We start from the raw sequence: 23717 nt of genomic DNA, 5'->3' as shown, positions 1-23717 counted from the left end.
CTGTTTCCAGCTCATTGGTCACCATGTTCCTGGTGCAGGGCTTGAAAAGGGAAAAAGGAGCAGATGTCTTGGGTCAGAGCAGGGTTCTGTGTATCTCTCCATGCTGAATGCAATGGAAATTGAGATATGAGGGTCAGGGAGAAGGATAAGAAAAGAGCAAATGTGCAAGGTGACTTGGCAAGCCCTTAGCAGCCCTCAGCTCAGACCCTTCCCAGCCAAAGGTGGGCTTTGTGCTTTAGGGGCTGTGGCAGCTTTCTCTCCCAGGAACCCTTTGAACTGCCTGTCCTACCTGCCTTATTCCAAGTGCTGATGATAATAAATCACTGCACTGAGTGTCTGGCCATGCAAATGGGAGCATCCCTGCTATCCCAAACCTGTGCTGCCACTGAAAGGACACAAAGCCCCTGGCTTGGTTGCCAGCATCCCAGGGAGCTTTTCAGCAGTTTTCTCATAAAGGAATTATCTTGCTGACTGCTGAGAATAGTTTCAGCACTGTGAAAGACAAAATGGAACAGCTGTCTGTCTGAGAAATTTCTGCAAAGGTACCTTTGACTGTACAGGAAAATCCATTGTCAAAGCTGAAGATGGGCAGCAGCAGGAATCCCAAGCACACACAGGATGAGCTGCCCCCCCTCAGTGCTTGCACTGCAGCAGCCATTGTGCTGATAAGATAGAGGTGTTATCTGTTATCCCCTGTGCTTGCTGCTACCATCTGCTTGGCCCTTCATTTTCTCTCTCCATGTGTCTGCAAGTTCAGAGTCTGGGGTTGGATAACGTGGAAATGCAAGGTGAGCAGCAGGACAGCCATTGCCCAATGTCAGCTGAGAGGCAGGACCCCAAGTGCATCATTTGGGTTCAGGATTGGGTGTGACTGGAGGAGCTGTGTGTCTGTGAGAAGCTGGATGGGGCCAGAGACATGTAGGAATTGCAGCACTGCTGTTCTTTCCCTGCCCAATGCCCCATGAGATGAAAGCCCAGCTCAGCATTGCAGGGGGCTGAGCAGAGTCCGTGCCCAGCTGCAGGTGTCTGCTGTGGGGAGGTGACCAGAGCAGGGGGGAGGTGGGGAAAGGTGACCTTGTGCCAGGGCTGTGCCTCAGTTGCAAGAGAACTTTGCTGCGATAGATGATTGCAGTCGTGGTGCCTTTGGCTCCTTCCTCACCCAGGCTGACTTCTCTCACTGCTGCCTCCTCCTCTGGGCACCTAAACCCTGGTTTAGGTTTCACCCTTATTGCCCTCGTGGATTTCCCATATCCAGGAGGACAGAAATTACTCCTTTCCTGCTCCCTCATAATCCCCTCCTCTGCCAGCTCTCTGCTTCTGCACAAAAAGCCTCCAGGCCATGCCCAGCTGTGTCCAAGCTGAGTGTCCCTCTGCATTTGCCTTGCAGGGGAGCAAGAGCCCTTCACTGAAATCCTCCCACCATGCTGGGGCTGCTGCTGCTGCAGGTGTTGGCGAGCTGCCTCAGCCTGGGACACAGCGAGGTGGTGAAGACATTTAAAACTAAATGTACTGATTTTTTCTATGCGAAGACTGTCCCAAGTTTTAACAGTTTGCATCTACATAATGCAGCCAGGATCTGCCAGGTCTATGATAACCAGTATCGCTTTGCCACCTTGTATAACAAAACTCGCAGAATTCCAGTGTACTCTGCTTACATCTACCAGCGTGGAAATGGAGAGAGATACGACTCATGGTTTGTTGAGCCCCAGGTGAGTGTCTCTCTTGTAGCGCATCACCATCCACTCACTCAGAAATGAAGAACAGTATTTAAATTACCACTTCTATTTCCTACCACACCACTATACACATACAAATGGACACATTGGATGGGAATTTCCTCCTTTAACTTCAAACACCTGCACCACGTGGTTCCTCTGATGCATCTGAGACACCAGCAGGAGGATGAGATGAATCATATCCCAAAGGTGCCCAGTTTTCTGCCTTGACCTGACAGCAACAGCAAATCCAATCAATTTGCATTACATTACAAAGTCAAATGATTCCCCTCCCTGTCTCCCTGCTCTGGGTGGGAGACCAAGTGATGGGGAAAAGGCACCCAAGAGAGGCTAAACTTGAGGGACCAACAGTCCTGCTGGCATCTGATCCCCACTTTGCCCTGAGCTGTTCTGCATCCCTGACAGAGCTCATCTGCTCCCAGGGAAGAGTCAAACAGGCTTTGTGAGGGGTGGGAGAGACGTGAGGAGAAACTCAGGAGGGGGTGAGATGGCCCAGGGACAAAGCCTTGGGGGAAAAGGCACTGGAGATGAGAGGGTCAGCTTAACTGTGGAGGGATTTCTGGAGTGATGTTTGAGGCAGTGAAAAGTGAGGAGCATCAGTGTCAGTGCAGTCAGAAGGGTGTGATCTCCATGCATGGGCAGTGACCCCTGAGCACCTTTGGCTCAGGCTTGCTCCAGAAGGATCCAGCAGACAGAATGAACTCCAAGCTATAGAGCCCTCACCAATATCCTTCAGACTTCCAGGAAGACAGGCCAGCTATATTAAAGAACAGTAGAAGAGCAAATTCTGGACTTTTGCATGGGCAGAGTTGGGGGAGAATTTTGGGTTAAAATGTGGAAGATCATAATTTCCAGTTCCAGAGGAAGGCTAAATATGCTTCCCCATAGATGTACAACAACCTGTTGAAGTTATGGGAAATATAATCATTTGCATTTGTTACTCACATGGACATGAGCAATTAATCTGCTCCTGCATCACTGTAGCCTCCACATTAGCAAGGCATAAAAACTTCTGTCATTTTGCAGAATCCTAGAGTGGTTTATGTTGGAAGGAGCCTTAAAGATCCTCTCAATCCTAACCCACTGCATGGGCCAGGCCACTTGCCACCTGGCCAGCATGCTCCAAACCCATCACTGGCCTTATCTTCTTCCTACATCCTGGACACAGGATACCTGGAAAATCTTTGATTTTGTTCATTTTCTCCAGAGGCCTATTTGGAATACTGCCAAAGTATCCCCAGTTCTCTTTTGAGATTACAGGCTCCTCTCAGAGGCTGATCATTTGTAAATTCTTTTGAGTGATGCTGCAAAAAATGCTCCCTGGCCCAGATCAGACCCATTCTTAGCACTGCTGTACCAGATTTCAATTTAAATTGAGATATTTTTGCTTCCTGAGCAAAAATTTTCATCCCGAACAAACTGCAGCCATCCCAAGGAAATCTCAGCTGCAGGACTGATGTCCTGTCACATCTCCCTGGGTATGGGCTTAGAGGAGGCAACCTCTGGTGTTCCAGGACTGGGCTACACCTGTAGCAATCACACATAAAATCACAGAATCACAGTGTGGCATGAGGGGATCCAGGGAGAGCCCTGGGATGATTTGGGCTGTGGAGACAGGAGGAAAGGGAAGCAGATTTGGCAGGGAAGGTGTCTCACCAAGTCATTTTTCAATCCTAGGAGTGGGAAATGCTCCTTTTCTCATGCATCCACCCATGCTCCCAGCACAGGCTTCAGGCTGGATGACAAAGGTCACAAGTCAAAATGAGAGTAGTCACATTCTGAGCTGCTTTCTCTATAAAGCATTTGTGTTTATGCAGGAGGGGAATGTCTATGATTTCTCTCTGATTCATGCATTTTCTACACTGAGATGACAAAAAAACGGTGTTTTGCCAATCAGAGACATCTTCTCCAGGTTAATCTGTTTCATTTTATGCATCCTCAGTACTGACACCTTTTTCTCTTCTTCTCCTGTCAAGCTGATCAATGAAACTTATAGCAGCTATATGGATACTGAGGAGTCCATCAGAGAGAAGTACCACATCACTTCACAGGATATTGGCCAGAATCAGGCTATTGACAGAGACTACAGTGATGCCACAGGTCTGGACCGTGGTCACTTGTGTCCCAGTGGCCACCGAAGGGGCAACGCCAGCAGGTGGGCTACTTTCACCCTCACCAACATTGTGCCCCAGTACAGCACACTCAACCAAGGAGCCTGGAGAGAGTACGAGGACACAATAATGCGCAACAAGACTGACGGCTGTGATAAAACCTATGTCATCACGGGTGCTGTACCTGGGAACAACAAGGTCCCCAGTGGGAGGGTTAATATACCCAGCCACATCTGGTCAGCTGCCTGTTGCCTGAAGAAGGAAAATGGCACGAAGGCTTGGGGGGCCATAGCTGAGAATGAGAGAAACAAGAACAAGGTGAAGGTCCTCAAACTAGGGGAACTAGAGGAAAGGTTGACCAATCTCTATGAGGGAGCAGTTACTCTGTTCAACAATGCCTGTGTCCGGAAATAAGCCTCACATCCTTGATGGAAAAGGCTCAGCAAATTTTCCCACATGTCACAGAATCACTGAATGGGTTCGTTTTGGTGGGTCCTTAAAGCCTCCAAGATCATCTGATTTTGACCTGCCTGCCATGGGCAGGGACACCTTCCACTACCCCAGCTTGTTCCAAGCCCTCCCCAGCCTGGCCTTCAATGCTTCCAGGGATGGGGCAGTCAAAACAGCTCAGGGTAACTTTTGCTCATAGCACAGCCTGCTTCCAGGAATTTACTTCTTTAGAATATCCCATCTAACCCTGCCCTCCATCAGTGGGAAACCATTCCCTCTTGTGCTGTCACTCCATACCCTTGTCCAAAGACCCTCTCCAGCCCTCTTAGACATCCTGTAGGTACTGCACTCTCTGGAGTCTTCTCCAGGCTGAACATGCCCAGCTCTCTCAGCCTCTCTCCAGAGCAGACGTGCTCCAGCCCTCAGAGCACCTTCATGGCCTGCACTGGACTCCACTCCAACAGCTTTGTATCCTTCTTGTGCTCTGGGCCCCAGAGCTGGAGGCAGCACTGCAGCTGGGCTCTCAGCACAGCACAGCACAGCACAGCAGAGGGGGACAAATGTCCTGTGCAGCTTCTGTGCTGCTTCCTTCTCTGTGTGTTTCCAGCTCTGTCCCTCAGGGCACCTCCTGCCCTGCCCAAAGGCACAAAGCCGTGGGCAGAGCCTCCAGCTGCTTTGCTTTGCTGCCCATCTCAGGAGAGAGCTCTCAGGGACGAGTCCTCTCCTCCTTAGCTGTCCCTGACAGTGTGCAGCTGACTTGTCCCTCACCTCCTTAGCAAGGCCAAGGCACCAGGGCACCTCAGGCTGCCCAGACACCTTGTCTGGACATCTCCATGTCTGCACATACCCAAATCCCAGCAACGACCCTGGACAACCTGCTCCAGCTCATCCTGCTTGAGCCTGGAGCATGGACTTAGAAGATCTTGAGAAATCCCTGCAAAACCCAACAATTCAGTGATTATGTGATCCTGGGACATGCTTTTGTTTGCTTGCTTTTGAAAGTGCACCTTGAGAGCAGCACCTGTTGTATCAGACAGGCAGCCTTTGGCATCAGATACATAGAAAGCTTAGAGCAGCCAAAGCTAAATTCCTGTGATGCTCTCACTGGATACCTGCATTCTCTGCTCTGCTTCTGAAGCTTTTCTGCAGCCTTATGGGAAATTGATTTGGGGAAATGTATTCAGTGCTTGTAAAAGATCATTGGGTGCCACATCATTTATTGTGCAAGAGCTTACAATAAAACTCAATTGCTGCATTGCAGAATTGCAAGTTCATGTCTTATATAAACCACAAGTTGCTCCTCACTGAAATTTCCAGCAGCCACCAGTGATGTCACAGTGCCAGGAACATCCTTGCAATTCATTGGGGGTCCAAGTGCAATCTGAGGATGCCATAACACCCACACAAATGTCAATATCAGTCACCAGTTATTCTCCTGTGAATGGGCATGAACAAAGTGGGCCAGGGTGCCAACAGCTCATACAAGACACCCCCATGTCTCCAGCAATGAGATCTGCAACCTTGATGTCCTCAGTCTTGATGATTTAGGGGTGGGGGCCTGTGCAACAAAGATTTCAAAGGGTTCTGTGCCTTCAGACTCATGTGGGATTGCCCCACATTAACCTGGGAGGGTTGACCCTGTGTCATGCAGCACTGTGGAGTTGGGGACACTCTGGGGGTCTCTGATGCTTTATGGCCCCTTCTAATGATGTCACCACTGTTTGGCCCTGCTTTGTTATGTCAGTTGGGCCTCATCAGAAAGGAGGAATTTGCCCCAGCTCTGCCACATCTGCTTCTTCTTGGCCTCCTCCCTCATTCTGGCTAAACCCTGCTTTGTTTAAGATATCAGTCCCAGGTTAACAGAGACAAAAGGAACACATTACTCATCCATTTTTTTTAAAAAAAACTAAGGTCTAACACACTTTTCTGCATAGTTCTGGTTGCAACCATCACCTCATCATTCTCTTATTCCTGGACTTTTTGAAATGGAAGGAAATGAGTCCACTTTAGTTTGAGTGAATGAATGATCATTGAGTCATAGAACATTTTGGGTTGGAAAGGATCTTAATGACCAGCTAGTTCTATGTCCTCTCACGGACAGGGACAATTTCCATTATCCCAGGTTGCCCCAAACCCCAGCCAATGTGGTCATAGCCACTTCCAGGGATGGGGCAGCCTCAGCTTCTGTGGGCAGCCTCTGCTGGGACTTCACCACCATAACCACCACAGTACCAAACATGCTCCTAATAACTAATCTATACCTACATTCAGTCAATTTCCCATCGTTTTCCTTTTCCTAATATCTTGTTTTGCCCCAGCCAGCAGCCACACCCCCCACAGCTGCTCCATCACTTCCCAGACACCGGGATCAGGGAGACAACTGGAAGGATAAAAGATGGAAAACTCGTTGGTGGAGATTAAGACAGTGTAACAGGAAAAGCAAAACTGTGCACACAAGCAAAGCACATTCAAGGAATTCTTTGCCCATTTCTCATGGACAGAAATATGTTCAGCCACCTCCAGGAGAGCAGGGCCCCATCCCACCTGACAGTTACCTGGGAAGACAAAACCCACCACTGCAAATGTGCCCTCCTTCTTCCTTCTTCCCCTCACTTTATATACTCAGCATGATGTCACCTGGTCTGGAAGATCCCTCAGGTCACTCAGGGTCACCTGTCCTGGCTCTGTCTCCTCACAACATCCCAAGTCCCCCCAGCCTCATGGCCAGCCTGGCAGAAAAAAAACAGAAAAGGCCTTGGCTCTGTGAAAGATCTGCTCAGCAATAACAAAAAATATCTCTGTGTTATCAACTCTGTGTGCAGCAGAACTCCAAAAACACAGCCCCATGCCTGCCACTGTCAAGAAAATTAACTCTGAACCCAGCACATCTCTCAACTGCCTGCCCTTGCCCAAAGTCTGTCTCCAGCTCTCCTGTAGACTCCTAAATCCCTGGCAGGAGCTCTGAGCTATCCCCAGAGCCTTCTCCTTCCCAGGCTGCTGGGATGAAGCTGTTACAAAGCCATGGCCATCAGGCAAGAGAATATTTGTTGCCTGGCCATAGGAATGATGTTATGTGAGGCTGCACAAGAGCAGCCTGTGAGTGTCTGAGTGTCCTCAGAGACAGGCCAGTCCACCTCATGTCACCAGAGATGTTCTGTTGGGAACAGAAACACATGGAGGTGCTGGAGCAGCAGCAGCTGCAGCTGGTGGGATTGATGAAATGATCAAGGAAGTCACCAGACCCAGATAACTGATGCTGACATACCATGCTGCAAGTCAGCAAATTTCATAGAAATTCTACGGAATCTATTACAAACAACTGTCAACCTATTTCATGGTGGCTATGAAGAAAGTTCCCTAAATAAAAATAGAAAACCTCTCTTTTCTGTGGAATTCCCTCTTTATAAGAAAGGGTAAATTCAGAACTGTGTATATATTTAACTCATCCTGACATATTATGCTTAAAATCAGTAAATTTCAGAGAAATTCTGAGGAATTTTGCACACAAATGTCAACAAATTTCAGGGTGGGTATGAACAAACTCCCTGAATAAAAATAGAAAACTTCTCTTTTCTGTGGAATTCCCTGTTTATAACAAGGGTATAAATTGCATTTTTATGACATGGTATATATTGCAGTGGCACTGCTGAGGATTCAAACTGTCCTTACTCCAGGGAGAAGACTGAAGGAACTCTTCATCTGCCTATTCTGAGACTCTGTTTCAAGGTAAGCTCCTGCTCCTTCCTTACCATTCACTCCAATATTAAAAGCTTTCCCTGAGCTTTGCAATAAATATATATCTAGATAAAGCCTAGACCTGAGTTGCTGAGCTCCAAGGAGCAATCAGATCTTATGCATGCACTGAATTCTATAGCACTTTAGTATCCTCTGTCAATCAGGAGGGCAAGGAGAGTAGGAAGGATTTGAAAGGAAACTCAAGCCAGCTCACCTGAAAATTGATATCAAACTTTTGAATAAGAAGGAGGGGTGGTTTTTATAAGCACCAAGACTTCAACCACAACCTTTGAAGTGGGCTCTAGAGAAACACATGTGGCTGAATTCCGGGAAAATTCACCCTAAACTATGTTCAGGAAACCTAATTTCTCTGTCTACTAGGAGATCATATAAACCCAGGCAGTTTGAGACTGCAGCAGAGGCATTTGAGAGTTTTCTGCCACTTTAGGGCTGTGAGAAGAGTCCTGCGCTTTTCCATTTACTGTAGGATTTTCCTCTATGTCTATTGAGTTAGTTATTAGATCTTTTTAATCTCATTATGTGGGTAAACCTAAAGAAATTTTCAGATATTTCTCAGCTTGATTTGGGGCAAATAGGGCTGTGCTCTGCAGAGTACTGTAAGAAATCACCAACTTTGATACATGTTCTCAGTTTCCAGCTCATTGGTCACCAATGAGCTTTGTGCTTTAGGGGCTGTGGCAGCTTTCTCTCCCAGGAACCCTTTGAACTGCCTGTCCTACCTGCCTTATTCCAAATGCTGATGATAATAAATCACTGCACTGAGTGTCTGGCCATGCAAATGGCAGCATCCCTGCTATCCCAAACCTGTGCTGCCTCTGAAAGGACACAAAGCCCCTGGCTTGGTTGCCAGCATCCCAGGGAGTTTTCAGCAGTTTTCTCATAAAGGAATGATCCTAATGACTGCTGAGAATCACCTCAGCACTGAGAAAGACAAATAGGAACAACTGGCTGTCCAAGGAATTCCTTCAATGGTGCCTTTGAAAATACAGGAAAATCCATCATCAAAGCTGAAGATGGGCATCAGCAGGTTTCCCAAGCACACACAGGAAGAGCTGCCCCCCCTCAGTGCTTGCACTGCAGCAGCCATTGTGCTGATAAGATAGAGGTGTTATCCCCTGTGCTTGCTGCTGCCATCTGCTTGGCCCTTCATTTTCTCTCTCCATGTGTCTGTAAGTTCAGAGTCTGGGGTTGGATAACGTGGAAATGCAAGGTGAGCAGCAGGACAGCCATTGCCCAATGTCAGCTGAGAGGCAGGACCCCAAGTGCATCATTTGGGTTCAGGATTGGGTGTGACTGGAGGGGCTGTGTGTCTGTGAGAAGCTGGATGGGGCCAGAGACATGTAGGAAGTGCAGCACTGCTGTTCTTGCCCTGCCCAATGCCCCATGAGATGAAAGCCCAGCTCAGCATTGCAGGGGGCTGAGCAGAGTCCGTGCCCAGCTGCAGGTGTCTGCTGTGGGGAGGTGCCCAGAGCAGGAGGGAGGTGGGGAAAGGTGACCTTGTGCCAGGGCTGTGCTTCAGTTGCAAGATAACTTTGCTGTGATAGATGATTGCAGTCGTGGTGCCTTTGGCTCCTTCCTCACCCAGGCTGACTTCTCTCACTGCTGCCTCCTCCTCTGGGCACCTAAACCCTGGTTCAGGTTTCACCCTTATTGCCCTCGTGGATTTTCCATATCCTGGTGTGGAAGTTATTTTAGGGGGATGGTCGTCAGGAGAAGCTCAGGAGCTCTCTGTATTCTGGTCTTGAAGTTTGTATTTTATTGTTAGCATGTGGGTATAGAGGGTCCTGCTAAGAACTGCCAGCTACAACTCAGAGCAGGACAGAGAGAGAAGTATGAGAGAGAGGAAGAGAGACAGAGTAATAGAGAATAAGAAAGAGAGAGAATAAAAGAGCAATTTCCCATTTACAATACCATAAGTCCTCTTCTATGTTGAATATTTTAATTTCCACTGACCATTCTACTACCATATAATAATTTCCTAATACTTGCATGCAACCTATAGGAATTGCTATATTACCATGTTTTATTGCTTTCTTATCAATAAACGTTATCTCTAAACCTTTCCTGCCATACTTGGAACTGGATGCCTTCTGGCTCTTTGGTATTTTTGGCATTTGGCATTACCTAAACAAAGGAAAGAGGCTTTAAACGGTCACATGGTTGCTCTCAGCCCCATAGTGGAAAACTGCTATCATTTCTATTTTGCTTATGGTTACAAAATCTTTCTCTAAGCAATCATATTTGTAAGGTTTTCCTAATTCATCCTTCCCAGCATCCTGGAGGACAGAAATTACTCCTTTCCTGCTCCCTCATAATCCCCTCCTCTGCCAGCTCTCTGCTTCTGCACAAAAACCCTCCAGGCCATGCCCAGCTGTGTCCAAGCTGAGTGTCCCTCTGCATTTGCCTTGCAGGGGAGCAAGAGCCCTTCACTGAAATCCTCCCACCATGCTGGGGCTGCTGCTGCTGCAGGTGTTGGCGAGCTGCCTCTGCCTGGGACACAGCGAGGTGGTGACATCCTTTACAACTGCATGTGCTCAGTTTTTCTATGAGAAGACCCCCCCAAGTGACACCCTGCGTCCAACAAATGCAGCCAGGATCTGCCAGCGCTTAAGTAACAAATATCACTTTGCCACCCTGTATGACAAAACTCGCAGAATTCCAGTGTACTCTGCTTATATCTACAAGCCTGGACATGGATACAGATATAACTCATGGTTTATTGAGCCCCAGGTGAGTGTCTCTCTTACAGTACATCACTCTCCACTCACTCAGAAATGAGCTGCAGCATTTAAATTACCACTTCTATTTCCTACCACACCACTACTCACATGCAAATGGACACATTGGATGGGAATTTTCTCCTTTTATTTCAAACACCTGCACTACATGTGGTTCCTCTGATGCATCTGAGACACCGAGGATGAGATGAATCATATCCCTAAGGTGCCCAGTTTTCTGCCTTGACCTGACAGCAACAGCAAATCCAATCAATTTGCATTACATTACAATGTCAAATGATTCCCCTCCCTGTGCCCTGCTCTGGGTGGGAGACCAAGTGATGGGGAAAAGGCACCCAAGAGAGGCTAAACTTGAGGGACCAACAGTCCTGCTGGGATCTGATCCCCACTTTGCCCTGAGCTGTTCTGCATCCCTGACAGAGCTCATCTGCTCCCAGGGAAGAGTCAAACAGGCTTTGTGAGGGGTGGGAGAGAAGTGAGGAGAAACTCAGGAGGGGGTGAGATGGCCCAGGGACAAAGCCTTGGGGGAAAAGGCACTGGAGATGAGAGGGTCAGCTTAAGTGTGGAGGGATTTCTGGAGTGATGTTTGAGGCAGTGAAAAGTGAGAGCATCAGTGTCAGTGCAGTCAGAAGGGTGTGATCTCCATGCATGGGCAGTGACCCCTGAGCACCTTTGGCTCAGGCTTGCTCCAGAAGGATCCAGCAGACAGACAGGACTCCAAGCTATAGAGCCCTCCCAAATGTCCTTCAAACCTCCAGGAAGACAGGCCAGGCCAATTAAGGAATAGAAGAACAGCAAATTCAGGACTTTTGCATGGGCAGAGTAGGGGCAGCATTTTGGGTGAAATTGTGGAAGATCATAATGTCCAGTTCCAGAGGAAGGCTAAACATGCTTCCCTACATATGAAGAATAACCTGTTGAAGTTATGGAAAAAAAATAATAATTTGTCACAAGTTACTCAGGTGAGCAGGAGCACTGAATCTGCTCTTGCTCCACTGCATTATCCACATTAGCAAGGCATAAAAACTTTTGTAACTTTCTAGAATCCTAGAGTGGTTTGTGTTGGAAGGAACCTTAAAGATCCTCTCAATCCAAATGCCCTGCATGGACCAGGCCACTTGCCTCCAGGCCAGCATGCTCCATACCCATCACTGGCCTTATCTCTTCCTTGATCCTGGGCATAGGATAGGTGGAAAATCTTTGATTTTGTAAACTTTCTCCAGAAGGCTTTTTGGAATACTGCCAAGGTTTCCCCAGTTCTATTTTGGGATTACAGGCTCCTCTCAGAGGCTGATCATTTGTAACTTCTTTTGAGTGATGTTGCAGAAAATGTTCCCTGGCCCAGATCAGCTCTCAGACACATTCTTAGCAGTGCTGTCACAGACTCCATTTACACTGAGATCTTTTCGCTTCCTGAGCAAAAATGTTCATCCTTGAACAAACTGCAGCACTACCAGGGAAACCTCAGCTGCAGAACTGATGTCCTTTCACATCTCACTGGGTATGGGCTTAGAGCAGGCAACCTCTGGTGTTCCAGGACTGGGCTACACCTGCAGCAACCATACAAAAAATCACAGAATCACAGAATCACAGAATCACAGAATCACAGTGTGGCATGAGGGGATACAGGGAGAGCCCTGGGCAGATTTGGGCTGTGGAGACAGGAGAAAAGGGAAGCAGATTTGGCAGGGAAGGTGTCTCACCAAAGTCACCTTTCAATCCTAGGAGTGGGAAATGCTCCTTGCCTCATGCATCCACCCATGCTCCCAGCACAGGCTTCAGGCTGGATGACAAAGGTCACAAGTCAAAATGAGAGCAGTCACATTCTGAGCTGCTTTCTCTATAAAGCTTTTGTGTTCATGCAGGATGGGCATGTCTATGATTTCTCTCTGATTCATTCATTTTCATACATTGAGATGACAAAAAATGTGGTTTTGACAATCAGAGACATCTGCTCCAGGGTAATCTGTTTCATTTTATGCATCCTCAGTACTGACACCTTTTTTCCTTCTTCTCCTGCCAAGCTGATTGACAAAAAAAGTTATGGCAAAGAAATGGCTGAGCCGTGGACCATCCATTCAGCGAATATTGGCGAGAATCAGGCTGTTGAGAATGACTACAGCAGTGCCGTGATGCCTGTGGACCGTGGTCACTTGTGTCCCAGTGGCCACCTTTATGAGCAGACCAGCAGGTGGGCTACCTTCACCCTCACCAACATAGTGCCCCAGTACAGCACACTCAACCAGGGTGCCTGGAGTGTGTACGAGGACACAACAATGCGCAACAAGACTGACGGCTGTGATAAAACCTATGTCATCACGGGTGCTGTACCTGGGAACACCAACATCTCCAATGGGAGGGTTAATGTACCCAGCCACATCTGGTCAGCTGCCTGCTGCCTGGTGGGTACAAATCCCACTAGGGCTTGGGGGGCCATTGCTAAGAACGAGAGAGGCAATAACCAGGTGACGAATCTCAACCTGGGGAGGCTGGAAACGAAATTGTCTGAGCTCTATGGGGGGAAAGTTGTTACTCTGTTCAACAATGCCTGTCCCCGGCAATAAGCCTCACATCCTTCATGGAAAAGGCTCAGAAAATTTTCCCACATGTCACAGAACCACAGAATCACTGAATGGGTTGGTTTTCAAGGGACAGGTTGTTCCAAGCCCTCCCCAGCCTGGCCTTCAATGCTTCCAGGGATGGGGCAGTCAAAACAGCTCTGGGTAACTTTTGCTCATAGCACAGTCTGCTCCCAGGAATTTACTTCTTTAGAATATCCCATCTAACCCTGCCCTCCATCAGTGGGAAACCATTCCCTCTTGTGCTGTCACTCCATACCCTTGTCCAAAGACCCTCTCCAGCCCTCTTAGACATCCTGTAGGTACTGCACTCTCTGGAGTCTTCTCCAGGCTGAACATGCCCAGCTCTCTCAGCCTCTCTCCAGAGCAGACGTGCTCCAGCCCTCAGAGCACCTTCATGGCCTGCACTGGACTCCACTCCAACAGCTTTGTATCCTTCTTGTGCTCTGGGCCCCAGAGCTGGAGGCAGCACTGCAGCTGGGCTCTCAGCACAGCACAGCAGAGGGGGACAAATGTCCTGAGCAGCTTCTGTGCTGCTTCCTCCTCTGGTGTCTTTCCAGCTCTGTCCCTCAGGGCACCTCCTGCCCTGCCCAAAGGCACAGAGCCGTGGGCAGAGCCTCCAGCTGCTTTGCTTTGCTGCCCATCTCAGGAGAGAGCTCTCAGGGACGAGTCCTCTCCTCCTTAGCTGTCCCTGACAGTGTGCAGCTGACTTGTCCCTCACCTCCTTAGCAAGGCCAAGGCACCAGGGCACCTCAGGCTGCCCAGACACCTTGTCTGGACATCTCCATGTCTGCACATACCCAAATCCCAGCAACGACCCTGGACAACCTGCTCCAGCTCATCCTGCTTGAGCCTGGAGTGTGGACTAGAAGATCTTGACAAGTCCCTGCAAAACCCAACAATTCAGTGATTATGTGATCCTGGGACATGCTTTTGTTTGCTTGCTTTTGAAAGTGCACCTTGAGAGCAGCACCTGTTGTATCAGACAGGCAGCCTTTGGCATCAGATACATAGAAAGCTTAGAGCAGCCAAAGCTAAATTCCTGTGATGCTCTCACTGGATACCTGCATTCTCTGCCCTGATTCTGAAGCTTTTCTGCAGCCTTATGGGAAATTGATTTGGGGAAATGTATTCAGTGCTTGTAAAAGATCATTGGGTGCCACATCATTTATTGTGCAAGAGCTTACAATAAAACTCAATTGCTGCATTGCAGAATTGCAAGTTCATGTCTTATATAAACCACAAGTTGCTCCTCACTGAAATTTCTAGCAGCCACCAGTGATGTCACAGTGCCAGGAACATCCTTGCAATTCATTGGGGGTCCAAGTGCAATCTGAGGATGCCATAACACCCACACAAATGTCAATATCAGTCACCAGTTATTCTCCTGTGAATGGGCATGAACAAAGTGGGCCAGGGTGCCAACAGCTCATACAAGACACCCCCATGTCTCCAGCAATGAGATCTGCAACCTTGATGTCCTCAGTCTTGATGATTTAGGGGTGGGGGCCTGTGCAACAAAGATTTCAAAGGGTTCTGTGCCTTCAGGCTCATGTGGGATTGCCCCACATTAACCTGGGAGGGTTGACCCTGTGTCATGCAGCACTGTGGAGTTGGGGGACACTCTGGGGGTCTCTGATGCTTTATGGCCCCTTCTAATGATGTCACCACTGTTGGGCCCTGCTTTGTTATGTCAGTTGGGCCTCATCAGAAAGGAGGAATTTGCCCCAGCTCTGCCACATCTGCTTCTTCTTGGCCTCCTCCCTCATTCTGGCTAAACCCTGCTTTGTTTAAGATATCAGTCCCAGGTTAACAGAGACAAAAGGAACACATTACTCATCCATTTTTTTTTAAAAAAACTAAGGTCTAACACACTTTTCTGCATAGTTCTGGTTGCAACCATCACCTCATCATTCTCTTATTCCTGGACTTTTTGAAATGGAAGGAAATGAGTCCACTTTAGTTTGAGTGAATGAATGATCATTGAGTCACAGAACATTTTGGGTTGGAAAGGATCTTAATGACCAGCTAGTTCTATGTCCTCTCACGGACAGGGACAATTTCCATTATCCCAGGTTGCTCCAAACCCCAGCCAATGTGGTCATAGCCACTTCCAGGGATGGGGCAGTCTCAGCTTCTGTGGGCAGCCTCTGCTGGGACTTCACCACCATAACCACCACAGTACCAAACATGCTCCTAATAACTAATCTATACCTACATTCAGTCAATTTCCCATCGTTTTCCTTTTCCTAATATCTTGTTTTTCCCCAGCAAGCAGCCACACCCCCCACAGCTGCTCCATCACTTCCCAGACACCAGGATCAGGGAGACAACTGGAAGGATAAATGATGGAAAACTCGTTGGTGGAGATTAAGACAGTGTAACAGGAAAAGCAAAACTGTGCACACAAGCAAAGCACATTCAAGGAATTCTTTGCCCATTTCTCATGGACAGAAATGTGTTCAGCCACCTCCAGGAGAGCAGGGCCCCATCCCACCTGACAGTTACCTGGGAAGACAAAACTCACCACTGCAAATGTGCCCTCCTTCTTCCTTCTTCCCCTCACTTTATATACTCAGCATGATGTCACCTGGTCTGGAAGATCCCTCAGGTCACTCAGGGTCACCTGTCCTGGCTCTGTCTCCTCACAACATCCCAAGTCCCCCCAGCCTCATGGCCAGCCTGGCAGAAAAAAACAGAAAAGGCCTTGGTTCTGTGAAAGATCTGCTCAGCAATAACAAAAAATATCTCTGTGTTATCAACTCTGTGTGCAGCAGAACTCCAAAAACACAGCCCCATGCCTGCCACTGTCAAGAAAATTAACTCTGAACCCAGCACATCTCTCAACTGCCTGCCCTTGCCCAAAGTCTGTCTCCAGCTCTCCTGTAGACTCCTAAATCCCTGGCAGGAGCTCTGAGCTATCCCCAGAGCCTTCTCCTTCCCAGGCTGCTGGGATGAAGCTGTTACAAAGCCATGGCCATCAGGCAAGAGAATATTTGTTGCCTGGCCATAGGAATGATGTTATGTGAGGCTGCACAAGAGCAGCCTGTGAGTGTCTGAGTGTCCTCAGAGACAGGCCAGTCCACCTCATGTCACCAGAGATGTTCTGTTGGGAACAGAAACACATGGAGGTGCTGGAGCAGCAGCAGCTGCAGCTGGTGGGATTGATGAAATGATCAAGGAAGTCACCAGACCCAGATAACTGATGCTGACATACCATGCTGCAAGTCAGCAAATTTCATAGAAATTCTACGGAATCTATTACAAACAACTGTCAACCTATTTCATGGTGGCTATGAAGAAAGTTCCCTAAATAAAAATAGAAAACCTCTCTTTTCTGTGGAATTCCCTCTTTATAAGAAAGGGTAAATTCAGAACTGTGTATATATTTAACTCATCCTGACATATTATGCTTAAAATCAGTAAATTTCAGAGAAATTCTGAGGAATTTTGCACACAAATGTCAACAAATTTCAGGGTGGGTATGAACAAACTCCCTGAATAAAAATAGAAAACTTCTCTTTTCTGTGGAATTCCCTGTTTATAACAAGGGTATAAATTGCATTTTTATGACATGGTATATATTGCAGTGGCACTGCTGAGGATTCAAACTGTCCTTACTCCAGGGAGAAGACTGAAGGAACTCTTCATCTGCCTCTTCTGAGACTCTGCTTCAAGGTAAGCTCCTGCTCCTTCCTCCCCATTCTCTCCAATATTCAAAGCTTTCCCTGAGCTCTGCAATAAATATATATCTAGATAAAGCCTAGACCTGAGTTGCTGAGCTCCAAGGAGCAATCAGATCTTATGCATGCACTGAATTCTACGGCACTTTAGTATCCTCTGTCAATCAGGAGGGCAAGGAGAGTAGGAAGGATTTGAGAAGGAAACTCAAGCCAGCTCACCTGAAAATTGATATCAAACTATTGAATAAGAAGGAGGGGTGGTTTTTATAAGCACCAAGACTTCAACCACAACCTTTGAAGTGGGCTCTAGAGAAACACATGTGGCTGAATTCCGGGAAAATTCACCCTAAACTATGTTCAGGAAACCTAATTTCTCTGTCTACTAGGAGATCATATAAACCCAGGCAGTTTGAGACTGCAGCAGAGGCATTTGAGAGTTTTCTGCCACTTTAGGGCTGTGAGAAGAGTCCTGCGCTTTCCATTTACTGTAGGATTTTCCTCTATGTCTATTGAGTTAGTTATTAGATCTTTTTAATCTCATTATGTGGGTAAACCTAAAGAAATTTTCAGATATTTCTCAGCTTGATTTGGGGCAAATAGGCTGTGCTCTGCAGAGTACTGTAAGAAATCACCAACTTTGATACATGTTCTCAGTTTCCAGCTCATTGGTCACCAATGAGCTTTGCTTTAGGGGCTGTGGCAGCTTTCTCTCCCAGGAACCCTTTGAACTGCCTGTCCTACCTGCCTTATTCCAAATGCTGATGATAATAAATCACTGCACTGAGTGTCTGGCCATGCAAATGGCAGCATCCCTGCTATCCCAAACCTGTGCTGCCTCTGAAAGGACACAAAGCCCCTGGCTTGGTTGCCAGCATCCCAGGGAGCTTTCAGCAGTTTTCTCATAAAGGAATGATCCTAATGACTGCTGAGAATCACCTCAGCACTGAGAAAGACAAATAGGAACAACTGGCTGTCCAAGGAATTCCTTCAATGGTGCCTTTGAAAATACAGGAAAATCCATCATCAAGCTGAAGATGGGCATCAGTAGGTTTCCCAAGCACACACAGGAAGAGCTGCCCCCCCTCAGTGCTTGCACTGCAGCAGCCATTGTGCTGATAAGATAGAGGTGTTATCTGTTATCCCCTGTGCTTGCTGCTGCCATCTGCTTGGCCCTTCATTTTCTCTCTCCATGTGTCTGTAAATTCAGAGTCTGGGGTTGGATAACGTGGAAATGCAAGGTGAGCAGCAGGACAGCCATTGCCCAATGTCAGCTGAGAGGCAGGACCCCAAGTGCATCATTTGGGTTCAGGATTGGGTGTGACTGGAGGGGCTGTGTGTCTGTGTGAAGCTGGATGGGGCCAGAGACATGTAGGAAGTGCAGCACTGCTGTTCTTGCCCTGCCCAATGCCCCGTGAGATGAAAGCCCAGCTCAGCATTGCAGGGGGCTGAGCAGAGTCCGTGCCCAGCTGCAGGTGTCTGCTGTGGGGAGGTGCCCAGAGCAGGAGGGAGGTGGGGAAAGGTGACCTTGTGCCAGGGCTGTGCCTCAGTTGCAAGAGAACTTTGCTGTGATAGATGATTGCAGTCGTGGTGCCTTTGGCTCCTTCCTCACCCAGGCTGACTTCTCTCACTGCTGCCTCCTCCTCTGGGCACCTAAACCCTGGTTCAGGTTTCACCCTTATTGCCCTCGTGGATTTTCCATATCCTGGTGTGGAAGTTATTTTAGGGGGATGGTCGTCAGGAGAAGCTCAGGAGCTCTCTGTATTCTGGTCTTGAAGTTTGTATTTTATTGTTAGCATGTGGGTATAGAGGGTCCTGCTAAGAACTGCCAGCTACAACTCAGAGCAGGACAGAGAGAGAAGTATGAGAGAGAGTAAGAGAGACAGAGTAATAGAGAATAAGAAAGAGAGAGAATAAAAGAGCAATTTCCCATTTACAATATCATAAGTCCTCTTCTATGTTGAATATTTTAATTTCCACTGACCATTCTACTACCATATAATAATTTCCTAATACTTGCATGCAACCTATAGGAATTGCTATATTACCATGTTTTATTGCTTTCTTATCAATAAACGTTATCTCTAAACCTTTCCTGCCATACTTGGAACTGGATGCCTTCTGGCTCTTTGGTATTTTTGGCATTTGGCATTACCTAAACAAAGGAAAGAGGCTTTAAACGGTCACATGGTTGCTCTCAGCCCCATAGTGGAAAACTGCTATCATTTCTATTTTGCTTATGGTTTCAAAATCTTTTGCTAAGCAATCATATTTGTAAGGTTTTCCTAATTCATCCTTCCCAGCATCCTGGAGGACAGAAATTACTCCTTTCCTGCTCCCTCATAATCCCCCCTCTGCCAGCTCTCTGCTTCTGCACAAAAACCCTCCAGGCCATGCCCAGCTGTGTCCAAGCTGAGTGTCCCTCTGCATTTGCCTTGCAGGGGAGCAAGAGCCCTTCACTGAAATCCTCCCACCATGCTGGGGCTGCTGCTGCTGCAGGTGTTGGCGAGCTGCCTCTGCCTGGGACACAGCGAGGTGGTGACATCCTTTACAACTGCATGTGCTCAGTTTTTCTATGAGAAGACCCCCCCAAGTGACACCCTGCGTCCAACAAATGCAGCCAGGATCTGCCAGCGCTTAAGTAACAAATATCACTTTGCCACCCTGTATGACAAAACTCGCAGAATTCCAGTGTACTCTGCTTATATCTACAAGCCTGGACATGGATACAGATATAACTCATGGTTTATTGAGCCCCAGGTGAGTGTCTCTCTTACAGTACATCACTCTCCACTCACTCAGAAATGAGCTGCAGCATTTAAATTACCACTTCTATTTCCTACCACACCACTACTCACATGCAAATGGACACATTGGATGGGAATTTTCTCCTTTTATTTCAAACACCTGCACTACATGTGGTTCCTCTGATGCATCTGAGACACCGAGGATGAGATGAATCATATCCCTAAGGTGCCCAGTTTTCTGCCTTGACCTGACAGCAACAGCAAATCCAATCAATTTGCATTACATTACAATGTCAAATGATTCCCCTCCCTGTGCACTGCTCTGGGTGGGAGACCAAGTGATGGGGAAAAGGCACCCAAGAGAGGCTAAACTTGAGGGACCAACAGTCCTGCTGGGCATCTGATCCCCACTTTGCCCTGAGCTGTTCTGCATCCCTGACAGAGCTCATCTGCTCCCAGGGAAGAGTCAAACAGGCTTTGTGAGGGGTGGGAGAGAAGTGAGGAGAAACTCAGGAGGGGGTGAGATGATCCAGGGACAAAGCCTTGGGGAAAAGGCACTGGAGGTGAGAGGGTCAGCTTAAGTGTGGAGGGATTTCTGGAGTGATGTTTGAGGCAGTGAAAAGTGAGAGCATCAGTGTCAGTGCAGTCAGAAGGGTGTGATCTCCATGCATGGGCAGTGACCCCTGAGCACCTTTGGCTCAGGCTTGCTCCAGAAGGATCCAGCAGACAGACAGGACTCCAAGCTATAGAGCCCTCCCAAATGTCCTTCAAACCTCCAGGAAGACAGGCCAGGCCAATTAAGGAATAGAAGAACAGCAAATTCAGGACTTTTGCATGGGCAGAGTAGGGGCAGCATTTTGGGTGAAATTGTGGAAGATCATAATGTCCAGTTCCAGAGGAAGGCTAAACATGCTTCCCTACATATGAAGAATAACCTGTTGAAGTTATGGAAAAAAAATAATAATTTGTCACAAGTTACTCAGGTGAGCAGGAGCACTGAATCTGCTCTTGCTCCACTGCATTATCCACATTAGCAAGGCATAAAAACTTTTGTAACTTTCTAGAATCCTAGAGTGGTTTGTGTTGGAAGGAACCTTAAAGATCCTCTCAATCCAAATGCCCTGCATGGACCAGGCCACTTGCCTCCAGGCCAGCATGCTCCATACCCATCACTGGCCTTATCTCTTCCTTGATCCTGGGCATAGGATAGGTGGAAAATCTTTGATTTTGTAAACTTTCTCCAGAAGGCTTTTTGGAATACTGCCAAGGTTTCCCCAGTTCTATTTTGGGATTACAGGCTCCTCTCAGAGGCTGATCATTTGTAACTTCTTTTGAGTGATGTTGCAGAAAATGTTCCCTGGCCCAGATCAGCTCTCAGACACATTCTTAGCAGTGCTGTCACAGACTCCATTTACACTGAGATCTTTTCGCTTCCTGAGCAAAAATGTTCATCCTTGAACAAACTGCAGCACTACCAGGGAAACCTCAGCTGCAGAACTGATGTCCTTTCACATCTCACTGGGTATGGGCTTAGAGCAGGCAACCTCTGGTGTTCCAGGACTGGGCTACACCTGCAGCAACCATACAAAAAATCACAGAATCACAGAATCACAGAATCACAGAATCACAGTGTGGCATGAGGGGATACAGGGAGAGCCCTGGGCAGATTTGGGCTGTGGAGACAGGAGAAAAGGGAAGCAGATTTGGCAGGGAAGGTGTCTCACCAAAGTCACCTTTCAATCCTAGGAGTGGGAAATGCTCCTTGCCTCATGCATCCACCCATGCTCCCAGCACAGGCTTCAGGCTGGATGACAAAGGTCACAAGTCAAAATGAGAGCAGTCACATTCTGAGCTGCTTTCTCTATAAAGCTTTTGTGTTCATGCAGGATGGGCATGTCTATGATTTCTCTCTGATTCATTCATTTTCATACATTGAGATGACAAAAAATGTGGTTTTGACAATCAGAGACATCTGCTCCAGGGTAATCTGTTTCATTTTATGCATCCTCAGTACTGACACCTTTTTTCCTTCTTCTCCTGCCAAGCTGATTGACAAAAAAAGTTATGGCAAAGAAATGGCTGAGCCGTGGACCATCCATTCAGCGAATATTGGCGAGAATCAGGCTGTTGAGAATGACTACAGCAGTGCCGTGATGCCTGTGGACCGTGGTCACTTGTGTCCCAGTGGCCACCTTATGAGCAGACCAGCAGGTGGGCTACCTTCACCCTCACCAACATAGTGCCCCAGTACAGCACACTCAACCAGGGTGCCTGGAGTGTGTACGAGGACACAACAATGCGCAACAAGACTGACGGCTGTGATAAAACCTATGTCATCACGGGTGCTGTACCTGGGAACACCAACATCTCCAATGGGAGGTTAATGTACCCAGCCACATCTGGTCAGCTGCCTGCTGCCTGGTGGGTACAAATCCCACTAGGGCTTGGGGGGCCATTGCTAAGAACGAGAGAGGCATAAACCAGGTGACGAATCTCAACCTGGGGAGGCTGGAAACGAAATTGTCTGAGCTCTATGGGGGGAAAGTTGTTACTCTATTCAACAATGCCTGTCCCGGCAATAAGCCTCACATCCTTCATGGAAAAGGCTCAGAAAATTTTCCCACATGTCACAGAACCACAGAATCACTGAATGGGTTGGTTTTCAAGGGACAGGTTGTTCCAAGCCCTCCCCAGCCTGGCCTTCAATGCTTCCAGGGATGGGGCAGTCAAACAGCTCAGGGTAACTTTTGCTCATAGCACAGTCTGCTCCCAGGAATTTACTTCTTTAGAATATCCCATCTAACCCTGCCCTCCATCAGTGGGAAACCATTCCCTCTTGTGCTGTCACTCCATACCCTTGTCCAAAGACCCTCTCCAGCCCTCTTAGACATCCTGTAGGTACTGCACTCTCTGGAGTCTTCTCCAGGCTGAACATGCCCAGCTCTCTCAGCCTCTCTCCAGAGCAGACGTGCTCCAGCCCTCAGAGCACCTTCATGGCCTGCACTGGACTCCACTCCAACAGCTTTGTATCCTTCTTGTGCTCTGGGCCCCAGAGCTGGAGGCAGCACTGCAGCTGGGCTCTCAGCACAGCACAGCAGAGGGGGACAAATGTCCTGAGCAGCTTCTGTGCTGCTTCCTCCTCTGGTGTCTTTCCAGCTCTGTCCCTCAGGGCACCTCCTGCCCTGCCCAAAGGCACAGAGCCGTGGGCAGAGCCTCCAGCTGCTTTGCTTTGCTGCCCATCTCAGGAGAGAGCTCTCAGGGACGAGTCCTCTCCTCCTTAGCTGTCCCTGACAGTGTGCAGCTGACTTGTCCCTCACCTCCTTAGCAAGGCCAAGGCACCAGGGCACCTCAGGCTGCCCAGACACCTTGTCTGGACATCTCCATGTCTGCACATACCCAAATCCCAGCAACGACCCTGGACAACCTGCTCCAGCTCATCCTGCTTGAGCCTGGAGTGTGGACTAGAAGATCTTGACAAGTCCCTGCAAAACCCAACAATTCAGTGATTATGTGATCCTGGGACATGCTTTTGTTTGCTTGCTTTTGAAAGTGCACCTTGAGAGCAGCACCTGTTGTATCAGACAGGCAGCCTTTGGCATCAGATACATAGAAAGCTTAGAGCAGCCAAAGCTAAATTCCTGTGATGCTCTCACTGGATACCTGCATTCTCTGCCCTGATTCTGAAGCTTTTCTGCAGCCTTATGGGAAATTGATTTGGGGAAATGTATTCAGTGCTTGTAAAAGATCATTGGGTGCCACATCATTTATTGTGCAAGAGCTTACAATAAAACTCAATTGCTGCATTGCAGAATTGCAAGTTCATGTCTTATATAAACCACAAGTTGCTCCTCACTGAAATTTCTAGCAGCCACCAGTGATGTCACAGTGCCAGGAACATCCTTGCAATTCATTGGGGGTCC

The 23717-nt window shown here is 47.9% G+C and overlaps 2 protein-coding genes and 1 pseudogene across 2 annotated transcripts; all 3 read left to right on the top strand.

The window, feature by feature from the left end:
* Positions 1-1391: 1391 nt before the first annotated feature.
* LOC130265055 (endonuclease domain-containing 1 protein-like) lies at positions 1392-5152 on the top strand. The gene is made up of 2 exons (XM_056513831.1): positions 1392-1709; positions 3713-5152. The coding sequence occupies exons 1-2, from the start codon at positions 1422-1424 to the stop codon at positions 4259-4261; spliced, it is 837 nt and encodes a 278-aa protein (XP_056369806.1). The 5' UTR covers positions 1392-1421; the 3' UTR covers positions 4262-5152.
* A 2775-nt stretch (positions 5153-7927) lies between these two features.
* Positions 7928-13864, top strand: LOC130265048 (endonuclease domain-containing 1 protein-like). Its single transcript, XM_056513819.1, has 3 exons — positions 7928-8023; positions 10465-10783; positions 12816-13864. The coding sequence occupies exons 2-3, from the start codon at positions 10499-10501 to the stop codon at positions 13353-13355; spliced, it is 825 nt and encodes a 274-aa protein (XP_056369794.1). The 5' UTR covers positions 7928-8023; positions 10465-10498; the 3' UTR covers positions 13356-13864.
* Positions 13865-17023: 3159 nt separating this feature from the next.
* Positions 17024-23272, top strand: LOC130248360 (endonuclease domain-containing 1 protein-like; annotated as a pseudogene).
* Positions 23273-23717: the final 445 nt, after the last annotated feature.

Source organism: Oenanthe melanoleuca, chromosome 1A (assembly GCF_029582105.1).
Source record: "Oenanthe melanoleuca isolate GR-GAL-2019-014 chromosome 1A, OMel1.0, whole genome shotgun sequence".
Lineage (NCBI taxonomy): Eukaryota > Metazoa > Chordata > Aves > Passeriformes > Muscicapidae > Oenanthe > Oenanthe melanoleuca.
The sequence above is the reverse complement of the archived record's forward strand: the minus strand, read 5'-3'. Positions and strand labels throughout refer to the sequence as shown.

Excerpts from the sequence above, each read along its gene's own strand:
- LOC130265055 (XM_056513831.1), top strand. The coding sequence starts at position 1,422 with ATGCTGGGGCTGCTGCTGCTGCAGGTGTTGGCGAGCTGCCTCAGCCTG. Across the intron at positions 1,710-3,712 it reads CATGGTTTGTTGAGCCCCAG|CTGATCAATGAAACTTATAG; the intron begins GTGAGTGTCTCT and ends TCTCCTGTCAAG.
- LOC130265048 (XM_056513819.1), top strand. The coding sequence starts at position 10,499 with ATGCTGGGGCTGCTGCTGCTGCAGGTGTTGGCGAGCTGCCTCTGCCTG. Across the intron at positions 10,784-12,815 it reads CATGGTTTATTGAGCCCCAG|CTGATTGACAAAAAAAGTTA; the intron begins GTGAGTGTCTCT and ends TCTCCTGCCAAG.